Here is a 21445-nt window from a genome sequence, read left to right on the forward strand (position 1 = left end):
TAAATGATTTATGGGAAAGTACCATATCATGTTCTCCTCTCAGTAGTTCAGTAAAATGCATTGCTTTGTTACTTTCCTTTGTCACAACTGTACATCAAAGATAAAACCCTGGCACCATTGCAGTCAAAGGGAGTTTTGCCATTGACTTCAGTGAAGCCAGGATTTTGCCCTAAGGATGAAATTTACTCCAGTGCGACAATGTAAAAGAGCCGCATGAGCATGAAATCCGAAGCATTTAGTACTTAGCAGGATCAAATTCATAAGCAGAAGTGGTGCTCCTGCTTAAGACTTTCTAAGGACGGGCACACCAGTACCCATAATGATAATCAAATTAGATTTTAATGATATTAGACACTATAACAATATATTTGTATCATAGCTATTGATCATTTTAATATAGAATGATAATAGGAAAGGAAGCAGCCAGCAAAGTCAATGCCAGGACTCTGCTTCCTGGAAACAGGAGGAAGTTTGTTTCTGTAATAGCTGAAAGATTAAGTTTGTGTGGTAACTTTGTGTTGTTTTATGTTTGTGGTGACTGTCAATTGTGTTTTACTGATAATATCTTTTATATTTAAATGATCATCTGCCAGCACCATTTGTGATTTATTTTTACAGTTATGAATTTGCTGCCATATGTAGCATTTGGGGAAGACAAAGTGAAAAGGAAATTGCAGAATTTACAGTAACTCTAACAAAGCCTTTGTTTCTAAGCATATGTCTCTACTGTACTAATATTAAGTTGCTTATCTTTTCTTGGCAGCAAAACAACTACTGTATTGTCAGTCATTTGTTTTCTTTTTCCCTCTATTATTCTGTTGTTTTCTTTCCTTTTTTTGCTTTCAAATTGCTGTGTAGTCTATGCCATGGAAATCAATCGTAAGTCTATGTGGGGAGCTGATTATCTCATTTAGTTAAATGCGTTCATTAGTCTTTTTCTTCCCTGGATACTGGTATTTTAATTATAGTGTTCTGACAAAATTCAGATGTCAGATTTTTGTTTTTCTACTGTATTGATTTCAAAGAAGCAGGGAATTTTTTTAATTATAAAAAGAACTGATTGGGTACTACTTTATTGATTTGCAATTAAGTGCCAACATTTTTGTTCATTCTATTGAGTTACCACCACAATTATCCTTTTTTAATTATATTATGTGAGCTGTTGCACACAGAGAATTTAATTTCTTTTGATTATCCAAAGTCTACATTAATATTTTAAAAAGCTAGTTGGGCAATCGTGTTTTTGAGATGTACTTGACTTTCTATGCCCAGTTTCCACATGATAACCAGAACGATAGGATTAGTGTATAACTTGGTGCCATGTTTGGAAACCAACTTTGAACTTTCCTTAAATATAGTTCTGGCTAAACCAGACGTAAATATGTGTTTTCAGGCGAGTGTAGACAGGATCAAGCTGATTTCAAATCACTTAAAAAGAGGTTGTGAATGTTAGTTTTTCACCTAATGGTAAGTGTTTGTAGATCCAGCCCCCAGGGTTTGAAACCAAATGAACTGGAACTATATTTAAAGTAAGAACAAACTTAAGGCTTGTCTAAATGGTGGGTGTAATGCACTCTACTGGGGTGTGATTTCGAAAGCACACTAACTTATTGCACTTTGGTGCATGTAGATCCTGCTGGCATACACAAGTGCTCTTTAATCTAGTACTGTTTCAAGCACTTAAAAGTGCACTAGGGGAAATCTTTAATGCACACTAGCTGGGTCTATACAGACCAATTAATGCACAGCATGTTACTGTGCTTTAGAAATCACACCCCTGTGTAGCACTTTCCCTACCATATACACAAGCCCTTACTTTTCAAACATGATTCATAGGCCAATATCTTCAAAAGTATCTAGTGACTTTGGGTGCCTGACCGGAGACATCTTAAACAGCCCTGGTTTTCAGAACTTAGTGCCCATCTACTGGCCCCTTTTAGGTGTCTTACCACTTGTTTGCCTCTCATATTAGGTTTTTCGTCTCTGTACAGTTTTAAATCTCACTGATGAATGCTTCTGATCCTTACCATTGAACGCAGTAGGAGTTTTGCCATTGACAAAGAACTTACAGTCTCACTGGGAGTTTTGGGAGGGAGGAAGCTCAACAATCTAGGCTGTGGCTACACTACGGAGCTTGCACCAACACAGTTGCACCACGGTAGCGCTGCTAGTGTAGATGCTCTAAGCCGACAGAAGAGAGCTCTCCCCATCGACTTAATTTCTCCAGCCCCTGTGGACGGCAGGTTGGTTGGAGAAGCTCTCCTGCTGACCTAGCACTGTCTGCACCACTGTAACTTACGTCGCTCAGGGGAATGATTTTTTTCACACCCCTGAGTGGCGTAACTTCTACCAACTTAAGTTGTAGTATGTAGATAGCCCTAGTTTCCCTACCTTGCAGCAACTTCAGATTTCCCCAGATGGGCTTCATTCTCCACTTTTAAATGGTTCTTTTTTTATCCTGGTATTAAAAGGTTTACATGTGCTTAGACTGATGAGATCTCTTCCTAGATCCAGTTTTGCTACTGGGGGAAAAAAATCCAAATGTCCTGTGGACTAAATTCTAATCTCGGTTACATCACCACAAATCTGGAATAACTATTCACTATGAGGGGAGGTTATTTTGCATTTACATGGTGTAACTGGCAGCTGAATGTGACCCAAAAACTCCATTTGGTTCTATTGGAAATAAACTCTTAACATGGATATTTGTGCAAGCAAATTTTTTGCAGATCTAATCTTTACATAAATATGACCAGTGTTTTCAATATCAGGCAAGCACTGAAAAGTAAACCTTCAATTGTCTCTTCAGCTCCTTGTGGGGATAATCTTTATGATGAGGATGGTAAACGTCTCCCTCCATGCATACCTGGGGCCTGGCTCACTCCTGCTATCATGGCTTGTTACCTTCTGGTAGCAAACATTCTACTGGTAAATCTGCTGATTGCTGTCTTCAAGTAAGTGCTTAACTGTATGACTGTTAACTTATCTTTCTTATTTTCTTAATACTAAGATGAAATGCCGGTGAGAGTCTATCAGCAGGATCAAATTATACTATGGTTTTTCAAATAGATAGCAGTTTGTGAATTTGCACTACACCTAAAGTCCAATTGTTCTGTTAATGGGATTGACAAATATTTGAATTTTAATTGAAAATCAGTTAACGAGTCAGGGATGTTGTGATAATTGGGCCGACAAATTTACCTAATTGTGAGCTCAAATGTAAAAGGGAGTGAAAGTTCATAAAATGTCACAGTAGCCTACAACAAATGGTAATAGGAAAAGGTATAAAAAAAGAGAGGCAGACTGTTCTTGTTTACCAGGCACAATCTTAACACAGTCCTTAAGTTACAGCAAGATCTTTTTGTTTGGACTAATTCAGTCTGCCTCTCTTTTTTTATACCTTTTCCTATTACCATTTGTTGTAGGCTATTGTGACATTTTATGAACTTTCACTCCCTTTTACCTTTGAGCTCACAATTAGGTAAATTTGTCAGCCCAATTATCACAACATCACAAGGATCAGAAGGTCGGGAGTATGGTGTACATCCACTATTCCCAGATACACGGGCCTGATCCTCTGCACTCGGGCTCTGTAGCTCCATGTTTTGTCTCTGAGTTAAGGAGGAGAGTTCGGGTCAAAACCGTGCATAATGTCCTTGTGCACGACCCATTTAATTGGGCTTGTGTAGGAACCAGACTTTGGCTCTCTGAAGCCGGGGAATACATCATGTCATACAATACAATGAATACAGCTTAATACAAAGCAAGAGGTGGAACTTGTTTCCAAAATGTGGGAAGCTCCAAATATTGGAATACATTTAGCTACCCGCTCCTCTGCCAAATATTGGGATGGCCGAAGCCCCACAAGTTCAGTCTGAGTCTAGCTACTCCTCTATCTACCAGACTAGAATGAAGAACATTAACTGAGCCACAGAGAAAGAAGAAAATATGAAAATAAAATCTTGTCTGGGGATTTGGGGACTTATGGTCTCACCTCCTCTGCCAACTTCTATGTAGACCTAAAGGACCTTCACTCTCTGGTGAGCTAATGGTGTTTTGAAGCAACTGAAGTGACTGCTAGGAATCACGGTGCCATGATGCCTAATACTGAGTGACACTAGTTCCTAGCCGCCACTTCAGCCTCTACCAACTATGTTTCAACAAGTGAATTGCACTGAGGTTGCAGTGGTTATTGTCACTCAGATGTAAAACAGAGGTTATTCAGAAGTAAGACAGCTCTATCCCAGGTATATCAATTGCTCTACTGACTTTGCAAAATATACTAGTAGTCCCCTGGATGGAATTCAGGGATCACTAGAAGAAAAAGGTGAGACCTGGTACAAGCAGAATGTATCCCAGAAAAGGGCTCTTCCCTGTTGAAACCAGATAAAAGATGCTTACAAACTACCTAAGCCTTGTGTAGTTTTACGGCTAGTCTGAGAGGTGTCCGGAGTGCAAAACTGATAATCATAATGATCAAACTGATCATTTATATTCCTGTCATTGATTTGCATTGACAAAGCAAAACCAGGGAATTTTTATCCACTTCTACCACTTTCTCTTTATGTTGGGTACTGTAACAGAGTGGCTCACCCTGGAAGGGTGGGGCTAGACAACCTTGATTACAGAGTGAGCCACACTGGAGAGCTCAGCAGCAAAAATGCTGAAAGGAAGGTGGGGAATGCCTAGGGATTAGAGGCTGCTGGGAGTGAGCAGGCTCTAGTAGTGAGTCCTGGGAGTAAGGACTGAGATTCCAGCCAGGTAGCGTCTGGGAGTGGGCTGCCAAAGCAGGGAGGAGAAAGAGAAGCCTTTGTTTTGGGTAGACTTTGGATGGACTTGAAAACTTTTATTTTGAATGTTTGTTAATTTAATAGGACACAACCTAAGAAGGGATGAGAATGGGCAAAAGTGTTTTATTAGTTTCTTGAACAGTCCAAGAAGGGAAACTGAGGCAGGCTGCTTGTAGTGTGACCCTAGGCCATGGGCAGGGGATGCATGGGAGATGGCTGGCCCAGTCACAGGTACCCTGGATGTTTTCCCCATCATGACATATGGGAGGGAACACTAGAAATGACTGTTGCTAATAAGTCACGCTCAAAAGCGCCACCTAAGTGGAGATGCAAATGAAGTAGTGTTCCCCATGTATATACAGCTTTGCAGTGCTTGCAGGCATAGGTTGATAGCATTTTGCTGGCCCTGATACCTAGTTTACATGTCATGCCCAGAAATGTACTTCACAAAGTGTATGTAGTTAGGAGGTTGGGTAGCTTAAAAGGTCATGAAATTTAAAGAACTAAAATGCCAGTCACGTAGCTGGAAAAAACCCCTTACATACAATGGCACTTATTATTGACTGAAAAGACCAAAGAATCAGCAGTTTAGGAAGTAGGTCATGCTGTTAACTCCTGTCAGCAGCATAATGGAAGATGATAATATTCAGCTCGAGAACTCTTGCAATGGAGAAGACAGTAGAATAAAGCCAAATTGGCCAGTATCAATGGTAATATAAATGGACCTATTCCGAGCCATAAGAAACAAAGACATTCATGTTTTATTGCAGTCATGTTTTAATTATTTTCATGAAACAGTATGTAAGAATTTTAAGACACAGCAAGTCAGAAAAGAAATAGAATATTTTTTTTTAAAAGGAGGAGTTTAGATAACCTTTGATGGTTTAGTATTTGGGGACACTAAACTAGCTTGAAAAGTTTCACATCACATTCAGAACTGCATGACTTGCTTTCAGTTGATAAAAGAGAGTCTGTTAGTCTTTGGGTCTAGCACTGTCCCTTTTCTACCCCCTCCAAATCTACTGAACTCCAAAATAAATTCTTTTACCAACACAGCTGGCTTTGATGGCAAAAATGAAAATCTTTGGCTTCTAAGAACAGCTCTTTGCAAGTATCTGTGTTGTGTTCTGAAGTGGAGAAGTTTGTATGAATTGAAGTTTGAACTGAGGACATTTTGTGATTGCTTTAGGAAAAAGTCTGCTATTTAGGTCAAGCTGATCAGGATAGGCCATGTGAAGCTTCTGAGTTTTATTATACAAAATATCTTTCATGTGTTTAATACTCTGTGTAACATCAAACACTGGGATGTGTTATTAACAGCACTTTGTTTATAACTATGCTCCGAAATAGGAGTTCGGTGATGCATATATTTTTTCAGAGCTTATTTTTCTCCATGACTGCTGAGAGGTTTTATATACTGGGGAAAATACTCTAAAATAGCAGTTCTCAAACTATGGGGTGGACTTCCCAATGGAAGTGCAGGAATGTGTCCTGGAAGGTGCGAGCTCTGTGCTTTTTTAAAGAGCTCTGGCTGTCAGTCCCGGGTAGCTGGGTCTTGTGTGGAAGGACAATGCACACGCGGGAGACGGGGATAAAGGGGACAGTTCTTCTCCCCGTCCCTCTTCCCCCTCCCCCAGGCACCCCAGGCTCAGGCTCTCCTTGCCTTCCTCCCCGCCCCAATCCCTCACCAGGAGGTGGGTCTCCAGCCCTCAGCCCCAGGGGCGCAGCAGCAGGACAGAAGTAAGAGTGGCAATGGGGCACTAAGTCTGCTGTAAAAAGTGATATTGACGAATATCAACTTTCATATTGCCATCCTTACTTCTGAGCTGCTGCTGGCATGGCACTGCATTCAGAGCTGAGTGTCCACCCAGCAGCCGCTGCTTTCTGCTCTGCCTTCAGAGCTGGGTGGTGGTATATGTATTTGTGTCGGGACGGGGAGCACATAAACGACTACAGACACAAAGAAGGGGGGCCCAGTCAAATACGTTTTTGAGAATCACTGTTCTAAAAGGATACCCTTCTGGGGAGGAGTGTGCTGCTGTTCTACCACAGTCAAAAGGATAGCTAAATTATCCGTTCAACTTAATCAGCAGTCTTAACAGTCTCTTCCAGCTAGAGTCTCTAGGCTTTATAATAACTGCTGAAATAATTGGCTACACAACTCAGCAATTCATGTCAAATTATTGTATCTGAACTCAGACTGCTATTTAATATCCTTTGTATTTTTAATTTTATGCTTGTTTATGGCAAAGACTCATCGGAACCTAATGGAAAACAATACAATAACCTCTCTTGCAGCAATACCTTCTTTGAAGTGAAGTCCATATCCAACCAAGTTTGGAAATTCCAGCGATATCAGCTGATCATGACATTCCACGACAGACCTGTCCTACCTCCACCTATGATCATCTTCAGCCACCTCTACATAATCATCATCCGCCTCTGCTGTCGCTGTAGGAAGAAACAAGAAGGGGACCAGGATGAGCGTGACCGGGGACTGAGTATGTAAAGGATTCTGTGTTTTAAATAGAGCTCTTTATACCATTTCAAACACAAAGCAGCCATTTATCCAGTGCTAATTGCCATTCGTTTTCTTCACCTTGGCCATTGGCAGTATTAGTAAAAGTCAGTATGTGACAACACTTGCACCAAACTAATAAATTCATAGAGGTCTCCAGGGTCCTGGGCCCACAGAATATGATGCTGCACTGCTGCTGCCGATCTTCCTTAGCATTTTTTTTTAAATTGGCTGACCCTGTAGTCTTGGCATCTGTTTAGTCCAGATTTACCAAATTATAACGAAGGCCACGCAGTGGGAGGGAAAGAATAGGTAATGGAGGTCATTCACAAAGAAATTGAGGGAATACAGCGATTATGGGTTTTAGGCTCATCTGTCACATTGACTTCTCTCTTGCATTTAATAGTTCATGTAGAACAATATTGTGCCTCAGTTTCCCCTCATGTAACAATACCTACCTATCTCACAGGAGCACTGTGAGGATTAATTATTATCTGTATAATGCTTTGAAGATGGAAGTGCCCTGAAATTGTTACTTTTAACATGATGATAATGATGATTAAGAAAAAAAACTTATTTAATCAAATAGATGTTAGCATTCGTGTAGTATTTTTACCTATCCTTGTTTCTGTTTTTCATGAGAAACATATTTTGTAGGTAATTATATTTTCATTACAGATGCCCAGCTACAAAAGAGTTGCATATATGGCACCTCTGAAAATAATATGGAGCATTCCCAAGGGGTTTTTTCCTCTCATTTGTTTTTCCTTTTTTTAAAAAATAGGAATTTTTTGAAAAGTCCTTACCCAAAGTCTGTCAGTGGAACAAACTGACCCATTAGATGTAATCTACTGAATGTGATAACATCCTTTTTAGAGATAGGGTAAAAAAGAAGACTCATCTAAACTAGTTTCAGAGTAACAGCCGTGTTAGTCTGTATTCGCAAAAAGAAAAGGAGTACTTGTGGCACCTTAGAGACTAAGCAATTTATTTGAGCATGAACTTTCGTGAGCTACAGCTCACTTCATCGGATGCATACCGTGGAAACTGCAGCAGACTTTATATACATACAGAGATCATAAAACAATACCTCCTCCCACCCCACTATCCTGCTGGTAATAGCTTATCTAAATGATCTAAAGTGATCATCAAGCTGGGCCATTTCCAGCACAAATCCAGGTTTTCTCACCCTCCACCCCCCCACACACAAACTCACTATCCTGCTGGTAATAGCTCATCCAAAGTGACCACTCTCCAAGTTTAACCAGAACGTCTGGGGGCGGGGGAGAGGGGGTAGGAAAAAACAAGGGGAAATAGGCTACCTTGCATAATGACTTAGCCACTCCCAGTCTCTATTTAAGCCTAAATTAATAGTATCCAATTTGCAAATGAATTCCAATTCAGCAGTTTCTCGCTGGAGTCTGGATTTGAAGTTTTTTTGTTTTAAGATAGCGACCTTCATGTCTGTGATTGTGTGACCAGAGAGATTGAAGTGTTCTCCGACTGGTTTATGAATGTTATAATTCTTGACATCTGATTTGTGTCCATTTATTCTTTTACGTAGAGACTGTCCAGTTTGACCAATGTAAATGGCAGAGGGGCATTGCTGGCACATGATGGCATATATCACATTGGTGGATGTGCAGGTGAACGAGCCTCTGATAGTGTGGCTGATGTTATTAGGCCCTGTGATGGTGTCCCCTGAATAGATATGTGGGCACAGTTGGCAATGGGCTTTGTTGCAAGGATAAGTTCCTGGGTTAGTGGTTCTGTTGTGTGGTATGTGGTTGTTGGTGAGTATTTGCTTCAGGTTGCGGGGCTGTCTGTAGGCAAGGACTGGCCTGTCTCCCAAGATTTGTGAGAGTGTTGGGGTCATCCTTTAGGATAGGTTGTAGATCCTTAATAATGCGTTGGAGGGGTTTTAGTTGGGGGCTGAAGGTGACGGCTAGTGGCGTTCTGTTATTTTCTTTGTTAGGCCTGTCCTGTAGTAGGTGACTTCTGGGAACTCTTCTGGCTCTATCAATCTGTTTCTTCACTTCCGCAGGTGGGTATTGTAGTTGTAAGAAAGCTTGACAGAGATCTTGTAGGTGTTTGTCTCTGTCTGAGGGGTTGGAGCAAATGCAGTTGTATCACAAAGCTTGGCTGTAGACGATGGATCGTGTGGTGTGGTCAGGGTGAAAGCTGGAGGCATGTACGTAGGAATAGCGGTCAGTAGGTTTCCGGTATAGGGTGGTGTTTATGTGACCATTGTTTATTAGCACTGTAGTGTCCAGGAAGTGGATCTCTTGTGTGGACTGGACCAGGCTGAGGTTGATGGTGGGATGGAAGTTGTTGAAATCATGGTGGAATTCCTCAAGGGCTTCTTTTCCATGGGTCCAGATGATGAAGATTACTTGCGCTATATTGATGACATCTTCATCATCTGGACCCATGGAAAAGAAGCCCTTGAGGAATTCCACCATGATTTCAACAACTTCCATCCCACCATCAACCTCAGAACCACACAACAGAACCTCAGAACCACACAACAGAACCACTAACCCAGGAACCTATCCTTGCAACAAAGCCCGTTGCCAACTGTGCCCACATATCTATTCAGGGGATACCATCACAGGGCCTAATAACATCAGCCACACTATCAGAGGCTCGTTCACCTGCACATCCACCAATGTGATATATGCCATCATGTGCCAGCAATGCCCCTCTGCCATTTACATTGGTCAAACTGGACAGTCTCTACATAAAAGAATAAATGGACACAAATCAGATGTCAAGAATTATAACATTCATAAACCAGTCGGAGAACACTTCAATCTCTCTGGTCACACAATCACAGACATGAAGGTCGCTATCTTAAAACAAAAAAACTTCAAATCCAGACTCCAGCGAGAAACTGCTGAATTGGAATTCATTTGCAAATTGGATACTATTAATTTAGGCTTAAATAGAGACTGGGAGTGGCTAAGTCATTATGCAAGCAAGGTAGCCTATTTCCCCTTGTTTTTTCCTCCCCCCCCCCCGCCCCCAGACGTTCTGGTTAAACTTGGATTTAAACTTGGAGAGTGGTCACTTTGGATGAGCTATTACCAGCAGGATAGTGACTTTGTGTGTGTGTGTTTTTTGGAGGGGGGTGAGGGGGTGAGAGAACCTGGATTTGTGCAGGAAATGGCCCACCTTGATTATCATGCACATTGTGTAGAGAGTTGTCACTTTGGATGGGCTATTACCAGCAGGAGAGTGAGTTTGTGTGTGTGTGGGGGGGGGGGGGGGTGGAGGGTGAGAAAACCTGGATTTGTGCTGGAAATGGCCCAACTTGATGATCACTTTAGATAAGCTATTACCAGCAGGACAGTGGGGTGGGAGGAGGTATTGTTTTATGATCTCTGTATGTATATAAAGTCTGCTGCAATTTCCACGGTATGCATCCGATGAAGTGAGCTGTAGCTCACGAAAGCTCATGCTCAAATAAATTGGTTATTCTCTAAGGTGCCACAAGTACTCCTTTTCTTTCATCTAAACTAGCAATCAGATTGACTGACTGAGTAAGAGAACATTGCACTCAGGACTTTGGCTAAGTGGTGGTTGCCTGTTTACAGACTAGCCTGTTTATTAAGTGCCCAAGCAAGGATTGCAGGAACAAAACCTTCAATCCCTTCCCCTGCCTCCTCCACCCCCGCCTCCCCAAAATCCAAAAAGCCCTACAAAAGAAAAACCCACCTGTTATATTGGATTTAAAATTATCTGAATCTTGGGCAATTCAACTAATACATTTTACAATTTTATGCAGAATTGTTTCTGAATGATGAAGAGCTGAAGAAATTGTATGAATTTGAAGAGCAATGTGTTGAGGAATATTTTCAGGAAAAGGAGGATGAACAACAATCATCTAATGATGAACGTATCAGAGTCACATCTGAAAGGTGATTAGTGAAAACAGAAACCACCCTAATTTTACTAGTCATGAGAACTTTTTTTTTCTGTTCATTAACACCTAGTATTGGTCAAGCTACGTGATGTTTGTAGCCTCAAAAACATGCACCAAAAGTTTGTATTCTTATCTTAACCATACCTAACAATCTGTCTCAAACTGAATCTCTCACAAGAGCAGGTTTTCTCATGAGATCTCTAGCACTGTTTGCTTCTGTGTGGTCTGGGTATACTGCAAGAGCCTTGCCCACATTTTACTTCTACACTTCCTCTTTCCCCCCCACTCAGCTGTGTAAAGTTCAGAGACATTTTCTCTACCTAGTTTAACAAATGATGACTTGCTTGATTTCCAACAGATTGTCCTATTGTATTAGAGCGGAATCAAATGACAAGAGCAGTGAGATAGGAAGGGAGAAGTATGTTCTAGAGGTCTGCACGTCGGGTCTGGACACCCAGAACTCTTGAATTCTAATCTCAGGTTTGATGAGGATTCCCTCTGAGGTCTTGGGCAAATCATTTAACCTCTCTATCCCCATTTGTAAATAGCAATCATACCTATGTGTACCTCACTGGGGTGTTGTGAGGCTTAGGTAATATTTGTAAATATGAAGACCTCACCAGTGGTAGTATATGTCCCTATTACTAGGTCGTCTAATCAACAACCCTGCTCTGGCAGGGTTTTTCCCTACAGAATATTTTCACATACTCTACCTATTCCAGTGGCAGTTTTAAAATAACTCAAATGATGGGCCTTCTATCATTCCCTTGGGATGACTATTCCACAAAATAAGAAATCTCGCTATTAAGAAAATGATACCTGATATTCAGTCTATATATTTCCTTACCCTGTTGCATACTCACTAATCCCTAGTTATAGCCCCATGCTAAGGACCATCCTTGGTTTATTCCTGCTGTTTTTTACACCTTTAGAATAATAATAGCCAAATATAATAATCCTCTCAGTCATCATTTAGCCAAGTCATAACATTTACCATGTGCAAATAGTCAGTGTGACTGTGATAGTAAAGGGAATACCTGCTATGTCACAGTAATGCTAATTAACTCAGAACAGTAGATGTCAACACCTTAATGGTGACCACTCTATCCATATGTTTCTTTTAAGAAATCCTCACAAATCAGTGCCCTTGTTACCCAGAGTTTTCAGAACCCAAAACTGTGGTAACTTAACCTGTTTTCTGCAGGCGGTGTCAGGAATAACTCAATGGGGACACAACTCCTCTGTCTGATGAATGATTGGTACAAACAAGATGTTTTCACCCAAAGCTCCTTCTTTATTGAGTCTCAAGCAGATGCGCGCATGCCATGGCAATAGTTTTAGAGCACCCCAAACATAGTTACCCGAAGTCTGAGATGGTTTCAAATGATCAACAGCCAGGCTTCCGGGGGTCCTTCTTCCGTCCAGCTGCAGAGGAAAAGATGTCAGTCTCTGCTCGAAGAAAAGCTCCTTGAACTGCTCCAAAGTGTATTCTTTTACTTAATCTTTTATAGGTAACTTAAATAAAGCACATAACACTTAGTAACTCTTAGTGGGTCACCAATTCTCCTAGCTTCAGCAAATTGCTCATTATCCCTTATCAGCAAAGCATTTCTAGTCATAACAACAATAAAACTTCTATGTCAGGGGCACTCAAAACCAAGGTCAGCCATCCAAACGCTCTCTTCCATTCTTATGGTTCATTAACTCTGTCCCATCCTCTTATTCTGATTAGCAAAACTGCGATCATGCATCTATTTGGCCTTACCTTTCAGGCCTGGTCTACACTGGGGGCGGCGGGATATCAAACTAAGTTACGCAACTTCAGCTACATGAATAACATAGCTGAAGTTGACATACTTAGATTCGTTTACTGCGGTGTCTTCACTGTGGTATGTCGACAGCAGACACTCCTCCGTCGACTCCGCCTGCGCCTCTCGCTCCAGTGGAGTATCGGTGTCGACGGGAGAGCGCTTGGCGGTCGATTTATCGCATCTAGACTAGATGCGATAAATTGACCCCCACTGGATCGATCGCTGCCCGTTGATCCAGTGGGTAATGTAGACAAGCCCTCAACTCCAACAATTATTCTTAACTATGTGGTATTTGGTTTTTCAGCTAATAGTGGCTGGACACACATAATGGCTGCAGTTATGTCAAGTTTAATTCTCCCATAACACCACCACCACTTAAACGTCTTTCTCTGACTATTTAACATCTTTCTGATTGGGAGGTGTCTTGAACGTCAAATAGTGTCTATGTGCAGTCTGGGAGTCAGAAAGTAAATGAAATGTGCATGTGTGTGTAATTTCTACGGCATTGTTTATGCCATGGCAATTTGTCAAAATCAGGGCTATTGTGACAGCGAATAGAGTAGAAACAACATGCTTCTCTGATTCATTATGGTACATGGTCACAAAGTAGATCTGCATATTTCTCATGGCTTCTTGCTCCAGATGCTCCATCAGCTTTTGTATGTGGGAGCAAAAGAATGTTAATTTACTTCCACAGTTGATTTTCTAGTATGTGATCTCTAATCACATCCCAGGGTGTAGGTTTTATATCCAGTCTTCCTGCACTGTTACTTCCATTATGATATAAATTATACAAGAAAATGGAAAGAATTTTTAATAGATTTTTTAAATGATTCTATTGTTTGCAAATCTTGTACATAATTGGAAGGTAGAAATAAAAGGCTAAAGTAGTGCACAACTCCATAAACTCCAGAGTACATTCTTTCATGCAGCAACTGAATGTGTTTCTCACCATTATCTTGATCTTATATCAAGTCAACATTTGAATCTGTCATTAGAAAATACTTCCCATATAATTAATGGAGTTCCTTACAGAGAAGAATGACTATTATACGTGAAGAGGTTGGCATGTGTGGAAAGAAATGTAAAAACATGCTTACCTCAAGGCTGACATGACTTGTACTTGCCTGGACACTTAATAACTAAGAGGAGAGAGAGCTTAAATTTCCATTTTATATAATGTAATGAGCATATCTCAATAGAAAGTGCAAAATCTTTCAATAACGTTTACAAGAATCAGATCAATGAACTGTTTTAGTGTACAAATGGAGCTGATAAAATTATTTTGGAAAGTTCTTTGTTCATATTGTTTTGGGAACTAGATCCGATTTCTGCAAATGTATTCATAAGTATTCACTGAATAACATATGCAAATAGACTTCAACCTATGGATAGTTTTGTATACTATTCACTTTCGCTGTTAATTGTGGTGCGTGATTGGTCAACTAGGTCACAGTGGGTACGGTTTCTGCTTCATGACTGGCTGTCTGAGAGTTTTTAAACAGAAGACTAAAGAATGGCAATAGTATATAATATGTTTCCATTATGAATTTTTGGATGAACAACAATTGGTGTTAGAATCTGTGAAACTTCTAGGGTTCTCAGATATTTTCATGAATGTCCCATGGCCATCCAAATACTCATGAACGGTAAATTATTGGAGTGGGATGGATCTGAGGTAAGGCAATAAGAAATGAAACAGGGGTTCACAGCAAAGGAATCTGATGTTAAACTCCTTGCTCAAATTAAGAGACTATCCAAAACTCTCTTCAGGATTTTGGCATTCATTTATGGCAGGATTCTGCATTCTTTGCACCCCAGAAAACCCTACTGACTTTGGTGCTAATAAAGATGCCAAAAAGTAAATGATTATGATTAGATTTATCAAGAGCTTCAGCATCTTGCATCGTTGATTTTTTTTTTTGAAGGTTTGGGGACCAAATAATTTGGTACAATGTAATTTTAGAAGAAAGGTGTTAATGTTCCACACTTGCAATATTAAATGCTGTGTAATTTCATATAATTTCCCTTTTTAAAATAAAAGATATCAACCTCCAGCTGTAAACTGAGAAATTTTCAGCTTTCTTTTCAAGAAGTTCTGAAAGTCTTTCCACAATAATTAAATGGCAGAATAGTTTAACAAGATGATTCATACTAAAAATCAAATATGGCACATCTTTTCTTAAACAAAAAGGGTATGAGGTAGAAAACAGAAGTGACTAGACAGTAAGATACCAAATATTGTGACATTGTAGTGTAGCTATAAGCAAGGTTTTTAACAGTTTACATTTATATTCAATACTTCCACTGTTGGAAAATCACAATATACACACAATATAGTAGTGTATGTTACACAAACTTTTGTACAAAATGGGGAGCAGTTTGTGCGTTAGAAGAGTGAACTGTTCCTTAAAATAAATGGATAGTGTATATATTGTAAAATTCTCCATTATTCAGAGGGCCAACACAAGACTTATGCACGATTAAGTTCTGTTTTGAAAGGTTAAGTAGGACTTAGGGGCTGCAGAAATCTTGTTTCGGATCTCTGCTTAGGAGCAAGTTTCACCCCGTATGTGAAAACTGCACATTCAGCACTTATGACCTTTGACATAGTTATTAGTAAGGAACATGTATGGTGCAAAATTCAACTCTAACAACTCAGCAGAAATTAGTGGCATATTGTGTGTTACTTGAAAACATTCTATGGTATATTTAATGAATCTTATTTTTATACTCCACAGAGTAGAAAACATGTCTATGAGGTTAGAAGAAGTGAATGAAAGAGAACATTTTATGAAAGCTTCTCTTCAGACAGTTGACCTTCGACTTTCTCAACTGGAAGAGCTATCTGGTCGGATGGTGAATGCGCTCGAAAAGCTGGTGGGTATTGACAAATCTGAGTTGACGCATACACGCTCACGAGCTTCTTCTGAATGTGATGCCGCTTACCTCCTGAGGCAAAGCAGTGTCAACAGCTCTGATGGCTACAGCATGTACAGATATCACGTCAGTGGCGATGAGTTAACATTTGATGATAGCATCACCCCGACGTCACCAGCCATGGGATTGCGCAAAAAAGCCTATTATTTTGGAATGAAAGAAGAGAAAGATTGTGCAGACTCAAAGATGCAGCTGGTTCCAGAACGTCAGGGTAGTCTCCGCTATATCTCCAGTGCGGATACAGTTGCCACTACAGATTACAAGAAATCTACATTAGAAATTGCACAGAATGTCACTAGACCCCGATCTGATTCAGATATTTGTGTTTCATCTGATGACAAGCAAGGGATTTCCAAGAGTGATGAAACAATTCCCCAAAGCATAAACCAAACAGATATTGTTATGAATGGACAGTCAGTCACAAGACCAGATTTTCAGAACACTCATTTAACAGTAGAAAGGACCAAGTTAGAAGCTACCATCTCTTATCCCTTGGACAAGTCTAAGGCAATGCGCTATTACCCTGCTGAAGCGTTCAATGCTTGTCAAACAACCATGCTAAAGTCAAGGAGCTTTATATTTGCACATGGAGGGAAGCTGGTTGGAGGGGTCAACAACTGGACCACAGACTATAACACCATAATGGATCAAGTGTGCCCTTCCACAGTTAAACAGTGGACTAGTGAGTGGAAATACCAGGTTGAACAGAAACTTTCTAATGAACCTAGTCCAGAATATCCTGGTGGGTCTGAAGCAGAAAGGCAAGCAGAGCAGAAACAGTTACTGACAGATACAGAAGATGACGGCGATGTTGGCGAAGCAGGTGTCAGTGCCTCTCATATTTCTACACCTGTCACTGACAGGACTGAGATAGAAAACTTACTGTCAGTGAAGCCAGACAGGACTGGTAGATTCCCATCTGTACGATCAAAGAGTTTACACAGCCATTCTCGGAAAGCCAAGTCTATTAAGGACAAATTAAATAGACCAGGACACGCCAGCAGTGTAACTAATCTAGTGGTGGCCTGTGGCAGTGCAACAGAAGAGAAAAAAGCTAAGCAAGAAATCACTTCCACGGAAACTGAGTGCTAAAATGGCTCACACTCCATGTGGCAGTGATGGTCAAAAATTTGTTTGGATTAGTTTAACAAATATACCACACTGAACAGAAATGTTTGAAAATTTAATTCCTAAAAAATCTTGCATTTACTGATTTTCTGTATTTTTTATTCTGTAGAAATGTTAGTCCCCTGTTCTCAAACAAACACTTTGGGATTTGGGTGAAAGGAAGACATGCGCTTTAGGGGTGGATGTAAGGCTAGGCATGATAAGAAAATGCCAAGTGGGCCAGATCTTTCTGCGGTCCGTTGGTTTCCACATTCATTTATTGACTGAGTCTTTATTAGAGCTGGTTGAAAACTGGAAAATATTTTCATAAAAAATTGAGAAAATTATCTCCCTTTTTCATTGGAAAACTGCTAAATTCAAACTTTTTGGACTAGCTTTATCTTCAGATGTGCACCTGATTTCCTTATGGATGTAGTCTTTAAAGAAAAAAGTACTGAATGCAAAGGAAAGTTTTGCAATCTCCTTGATTTCATGAATAGCTCTTCATTAAATTACCAAGGAATGCACATCAGAAGTGACTTTCAGTTAATAAAATAGACACAAACTGAGTTAAAACACACACAAAATGCAGGTTTCTCCGATAACAGGACTTGGAAGCCATCAGTTTGGTCTGGTACCAAAATATTTCACCTGTCTTTGAACATGGGTGATGGCATCTTGTTTTCTGTTACTCTGAGGAGTATCCTCCTTAGCATGCCAACTCTCTGCATGCACTCATGCAAACACCCCCCTCCCCTCCATTAGTCTGTCAAAACTAATTGCCTTAAGCTGAGCATCATACTGGAAATACTGCTTTCTGGAGGCTCGGTTTTGGGAACTACATATATTTTTAACTGGCAGTGATCATTGTTTCAAAACACTTAGTGGGGATTGAAGTGGGAAAATAAGAGTCCAAGACCTGCATCAGTGGCTTGCATCACCAGAGGTTACAGTGGAGCCTCATAGTAATTGGAATTTGTTTTATTTAAATAAATAAGTACAACTGTAAAATGAGTGACAGGTACTGATAAAGTACATACACACCTTTATTCCAGACAAATCGAACGCAACAAACCTTTCTTCCTTCAGGAATTTCATTTTGATGGACAATAGGGGCACAAGTGGCAGGCAATAAAACACTTGAAGCTTGTTTTTAGGTGCTTCAAAACCATGATCAATTTTTTGTTGGTCATATTTTCTATGTTTTCCTTCTCTTGTGAAAATACAGCCTGAACAGCCACTTCGGTTTTATTACTGTGAATCCCACCCGTGTCTTTATGTGAAGATTTATTGTATAGGAAGATCAGGTTGTTTTCCCTCAAAATCTATATAAATTTCTCTCTCCCCAAATGAGAGTAGAAATTGAATAGTTTTCTTTGAATTTACAAAACAATGTACATAGGGAAAACAAAATAAACTCCATAAAATAAGCTCTGCTCCTCCCTTTCATCTTCCATGAAGGGGGCCTAAATTTCACAATTTCTAGTCACTATTTTCCCAACTCACATCTTTCAAATGTGAGTCATCATTCAAAGGTATTGTGAAGTGCAGTACTAAAATGTACTTGTTTCTGGCAATTTTGTTGATGTTATATTTTAATTACATAGTTCTTATTTGTTACTTTCCAGAACTACTCTTCTAAAATATTCACGGCAGCCCCCATATTGTAGGGTAAATGCACCATTTAACAAGATAAGAAAGAAAACAAGCTAACTGACTTTCAAAGTTATTTTCCTTACAGACTGCTGTTCAAAGGTTTACATTCAAGTCCTGCTGTTAGTAATCAGGATTTTTGCATGCACTATTTTGAAATGGTAGAATTTAATATGTATTTTCTTCTATCATCAGATCCACTGTAGCATGGGGCCTGGTGTTTACAATTAAACTTCTACTACAATATTGGCAAAAGAAAGGAAGGTGGGGTGTGTGTGTCAAGATTCTAGTAAGATGTCAGCTGACTCATGTTTTTGTCATTAGGCTCAAATATCTCCATATAAAATGTGTTCCTATACTATACAGTGCCGCCAAACTTAAACGAAACGGACAGTTATAGAAGTTCATTCTTCACTAGGTACGGCCCTTCTCCCTGCTGTTGTTCTGCACATGCTTGTCACGGTTATGGGTACCTGAACACAGGATTTTTTTTTCATAAGGGCTTTTTTATTCAGTTTCTCAGAATTTGAGATTTGCTGTTGTAAAATGGAATGGCATTTGATATCGTTGCACCTCTACACTGCTGTATGACAGTTTGATGCAATTTCATGGTCATTTTATATATTAGATAAAATATTTGTTCTGATTTGCAGATGCCTTTTATTGTTTGCCTGTAAACTCTTGCCAGAAACTGATTCATCAGCAAACTCAAGTGACACAAAGGTTTTCAGCATTTTTGCTAAATGAGCAGTATCCATTTCAGTGTGTTGCATGCATCTTGTTGGAACATCTTTATAAATTGTGTTAAACCATGCTTTATTTGCCCAGAGTCACTTTCTAATGTTAAATCATTAATTTATCTCAAATTAACCATTAAATTAGACTAACATGGAACTCTTAAATGACTTTTTAAACTTTGTACTTATTGATTTTCTTTGTGTACAAATAACCAGTTATATTAGCTTCTCTAGGAACAATCCAAAAAGATATGAAATAATAAATACAATGTAACAAATTTGTCACTGTAAGGATACTGAAAACACTGCAGCCTGTCTGTTCTTTTTTACAGAATACATGAAGTAAATCTTTTCTAAAGCAAAAATTCAGTTAGTGGTTGCCAGTAATTTTGATTTAGATGGGATTCTGTGGAGTGATACCTTTATAAGGCCTTGATCCTGCAATTCTAGTGAAAATATAAATAAATGTTGGCTTCTTTTTATTTGCCTTCTGGTTCATGTTTTCGAGCTTTTTTCCTCCACAACCATGAGGGCTAGAAACTTTTTAAAAAATGTGACTGAAAATTTCAGGTTTTGTGACTCCAGGAGCTTTAAGAGAAACACCAAATATCATGAGATTCATAATTAAATCAAGATAGTTGGCAATGCTGGTTCAGTCAGGCTGTATCTTGAGATGGTGAACAGGCACTAAGGAATCTAGCTTGACTGGCACTTAAGATCTAAATAGATCAAATCTGATCATGAATCAGTGAAACTCAAGAGCTACAGCTGGTTGGAAAATGGGAATTCCTTTTCACTAAATGTGGAAATTTTGGTTTTCATTTGAATCCAAAACAATGTTTCCACCAAAAGGAAATCTAAAAAAACCCTCCTGTTTCAGAACAATTAAAATGGATTATTTTTGAAAAATGCAGGGGGGCTGGCAAGGCCAGCAGGCAGCTTGAAAGTTGGGGAGCTTGCCAGCCAACCTGCTGTGGAGCAGAGGATCCAGAAGCAAATGGAGAGATAGGCGGGCTGTCTGGAAACTGGCCTGGTTTTGTCAAAAATATTGATGGAATTGACACAGTGAACATGTTGATTCCATCAAATCAGCATTTTCCAGTGGAGAACTTCTCCAGTGCAAACATTTTCCATTGCCTTTAAACCTCATGATCCTCAGCTGAACAGGTCATTTTTTAAAGAGTAGAACTGCACTATAAAATTGGTTTCAATCTATTCCTTAATGGATGTTTGTTCACATCATAGAACCATTATACATAAGAAATGAGATTGCACATTTGTAATTTTGTCTGTAGAGGGCTAATGCTGAAACAAAATGCTGTTGCAGATCTGGTGTGCTATAAATCAGGTTTAATTTTTAAAGATATGGAGGTACTGGTAAAGTTGATAAATGCAATTTCAGGCTTGGTTTCTGAGTGTGTGTTCTTTTGTTGTTTTGTTTTTTTGGCAAAGTCTGCAATGCTGTTGGAAGAAGGGGCTTTATGCTAAAGTTTTGTATTTTTCCCCTCGTTTTATACTTTTAAAAGATGCTAGTAGCCTAGCTCACCTAATGGACTCATGCAGTAACACATTATGTACAGTTTACATGCAATGGAGAAAAAAAAATCTTTATAAAGAAACCAAATTCAAGTGCAAGCTTCCAAGGGCTAGAACATGATACATTTACTTAGGCAGAGTTATACCTTAACTTCTCAAATAATCCAATTGATTTCAATGAGTCTGCTCAGTGTAGATAATCAAAGAAATATTCTCCCTGTACTCTTAAGGAAAAATACTTTAATGGTGTCTGTTAGAAAGAGAAGGCTATGACAATGTATCTTTCCTTAAGAGACAGCTTCAAATTAAACAAGACAAACAATAGTCATTGCAGACACACCATGATATAGATACACAGTGACAGGACACAAACAGGACTCGCATATATAAGGGCAAAACTGTCATGTTAGATTACAAAAGCATATTTT

General features: G+C 39.5%; 1 protein-coding gene and 1 long non-coding RNA gene across 4 annotated transcripts in view; one reads left to right on the plus strand and one right to left on the minus strand.

Annotated features, from left to right (window-relative positions):
- TRPM1 (transient receptor potential cation channel subfamily M member 1) overlaps nucleotides 1-19609 on the plus strand; it is a 136628-nt gene extending 117019 nt beyond the window's left edge. Inside the window, exons 23-26 of the mRNA XM_073303660.1 lie at nucleotides 2810-2954; nucleotides 7089-7291; nucleotides 11096-11228; nucleotides 15786-19609. Of these exons, the coding sequence (XP_073159761.1) occupies nucleotides 2810-2954; nucleotides 7089-7291; nucleotides 11096-11228; nucleotides 15786-17076 (1772 nt within the window). The 3' untranslated portion in view covers nucleotides 17077-19609. The remainder of the gene's footprint in view (nucleotides 1-2809; nucleotides 2955-7088; nucleotides 7292-11095; nucleotides 11229-15785) is intronic.
- LOC140894877 (uncharacterized) overlaps nucleotides 1-21445 on the minus strand; it is a 99835-nt gene that overhangs the window by 72044 nt on the left and 6346 nt on the right. For 2 of the 3 annotated variants that reach the window (XR_012153975.1, XR_012153974.1), the window contains exons 2-3: nucleotides 12595-12658; nucleotides 7095-7241 (exon numbers count right to left, since the gene is read on the minus strand). This is a non-coding gene — a long non-coding RNA (uncharacterized lncRNA). Of the gene's footprint in view, nucleotides 1-6469; nucleotides 7242-12594; nucleotides 12659-21445 lie in introns of those variants that run through there. The other variant, XR_012153973.1, reaches the window with a different exon arrangement.

The sequence above is a fragment of the Lepidochelys kempii genome, chromosome 10 (assembly GCF_965140265.1).
Source record: "Lepidochelys kempii isolate rLepKem1 chromosome 10, rLepKem1.hap2, whole genome shotgun sequence".
Lineage (NCBI taxonomy): Eukaryota > Metazoa > Chordata > Testudines > Cheloniidae > Lepidochelys > Lepidochelys kempii.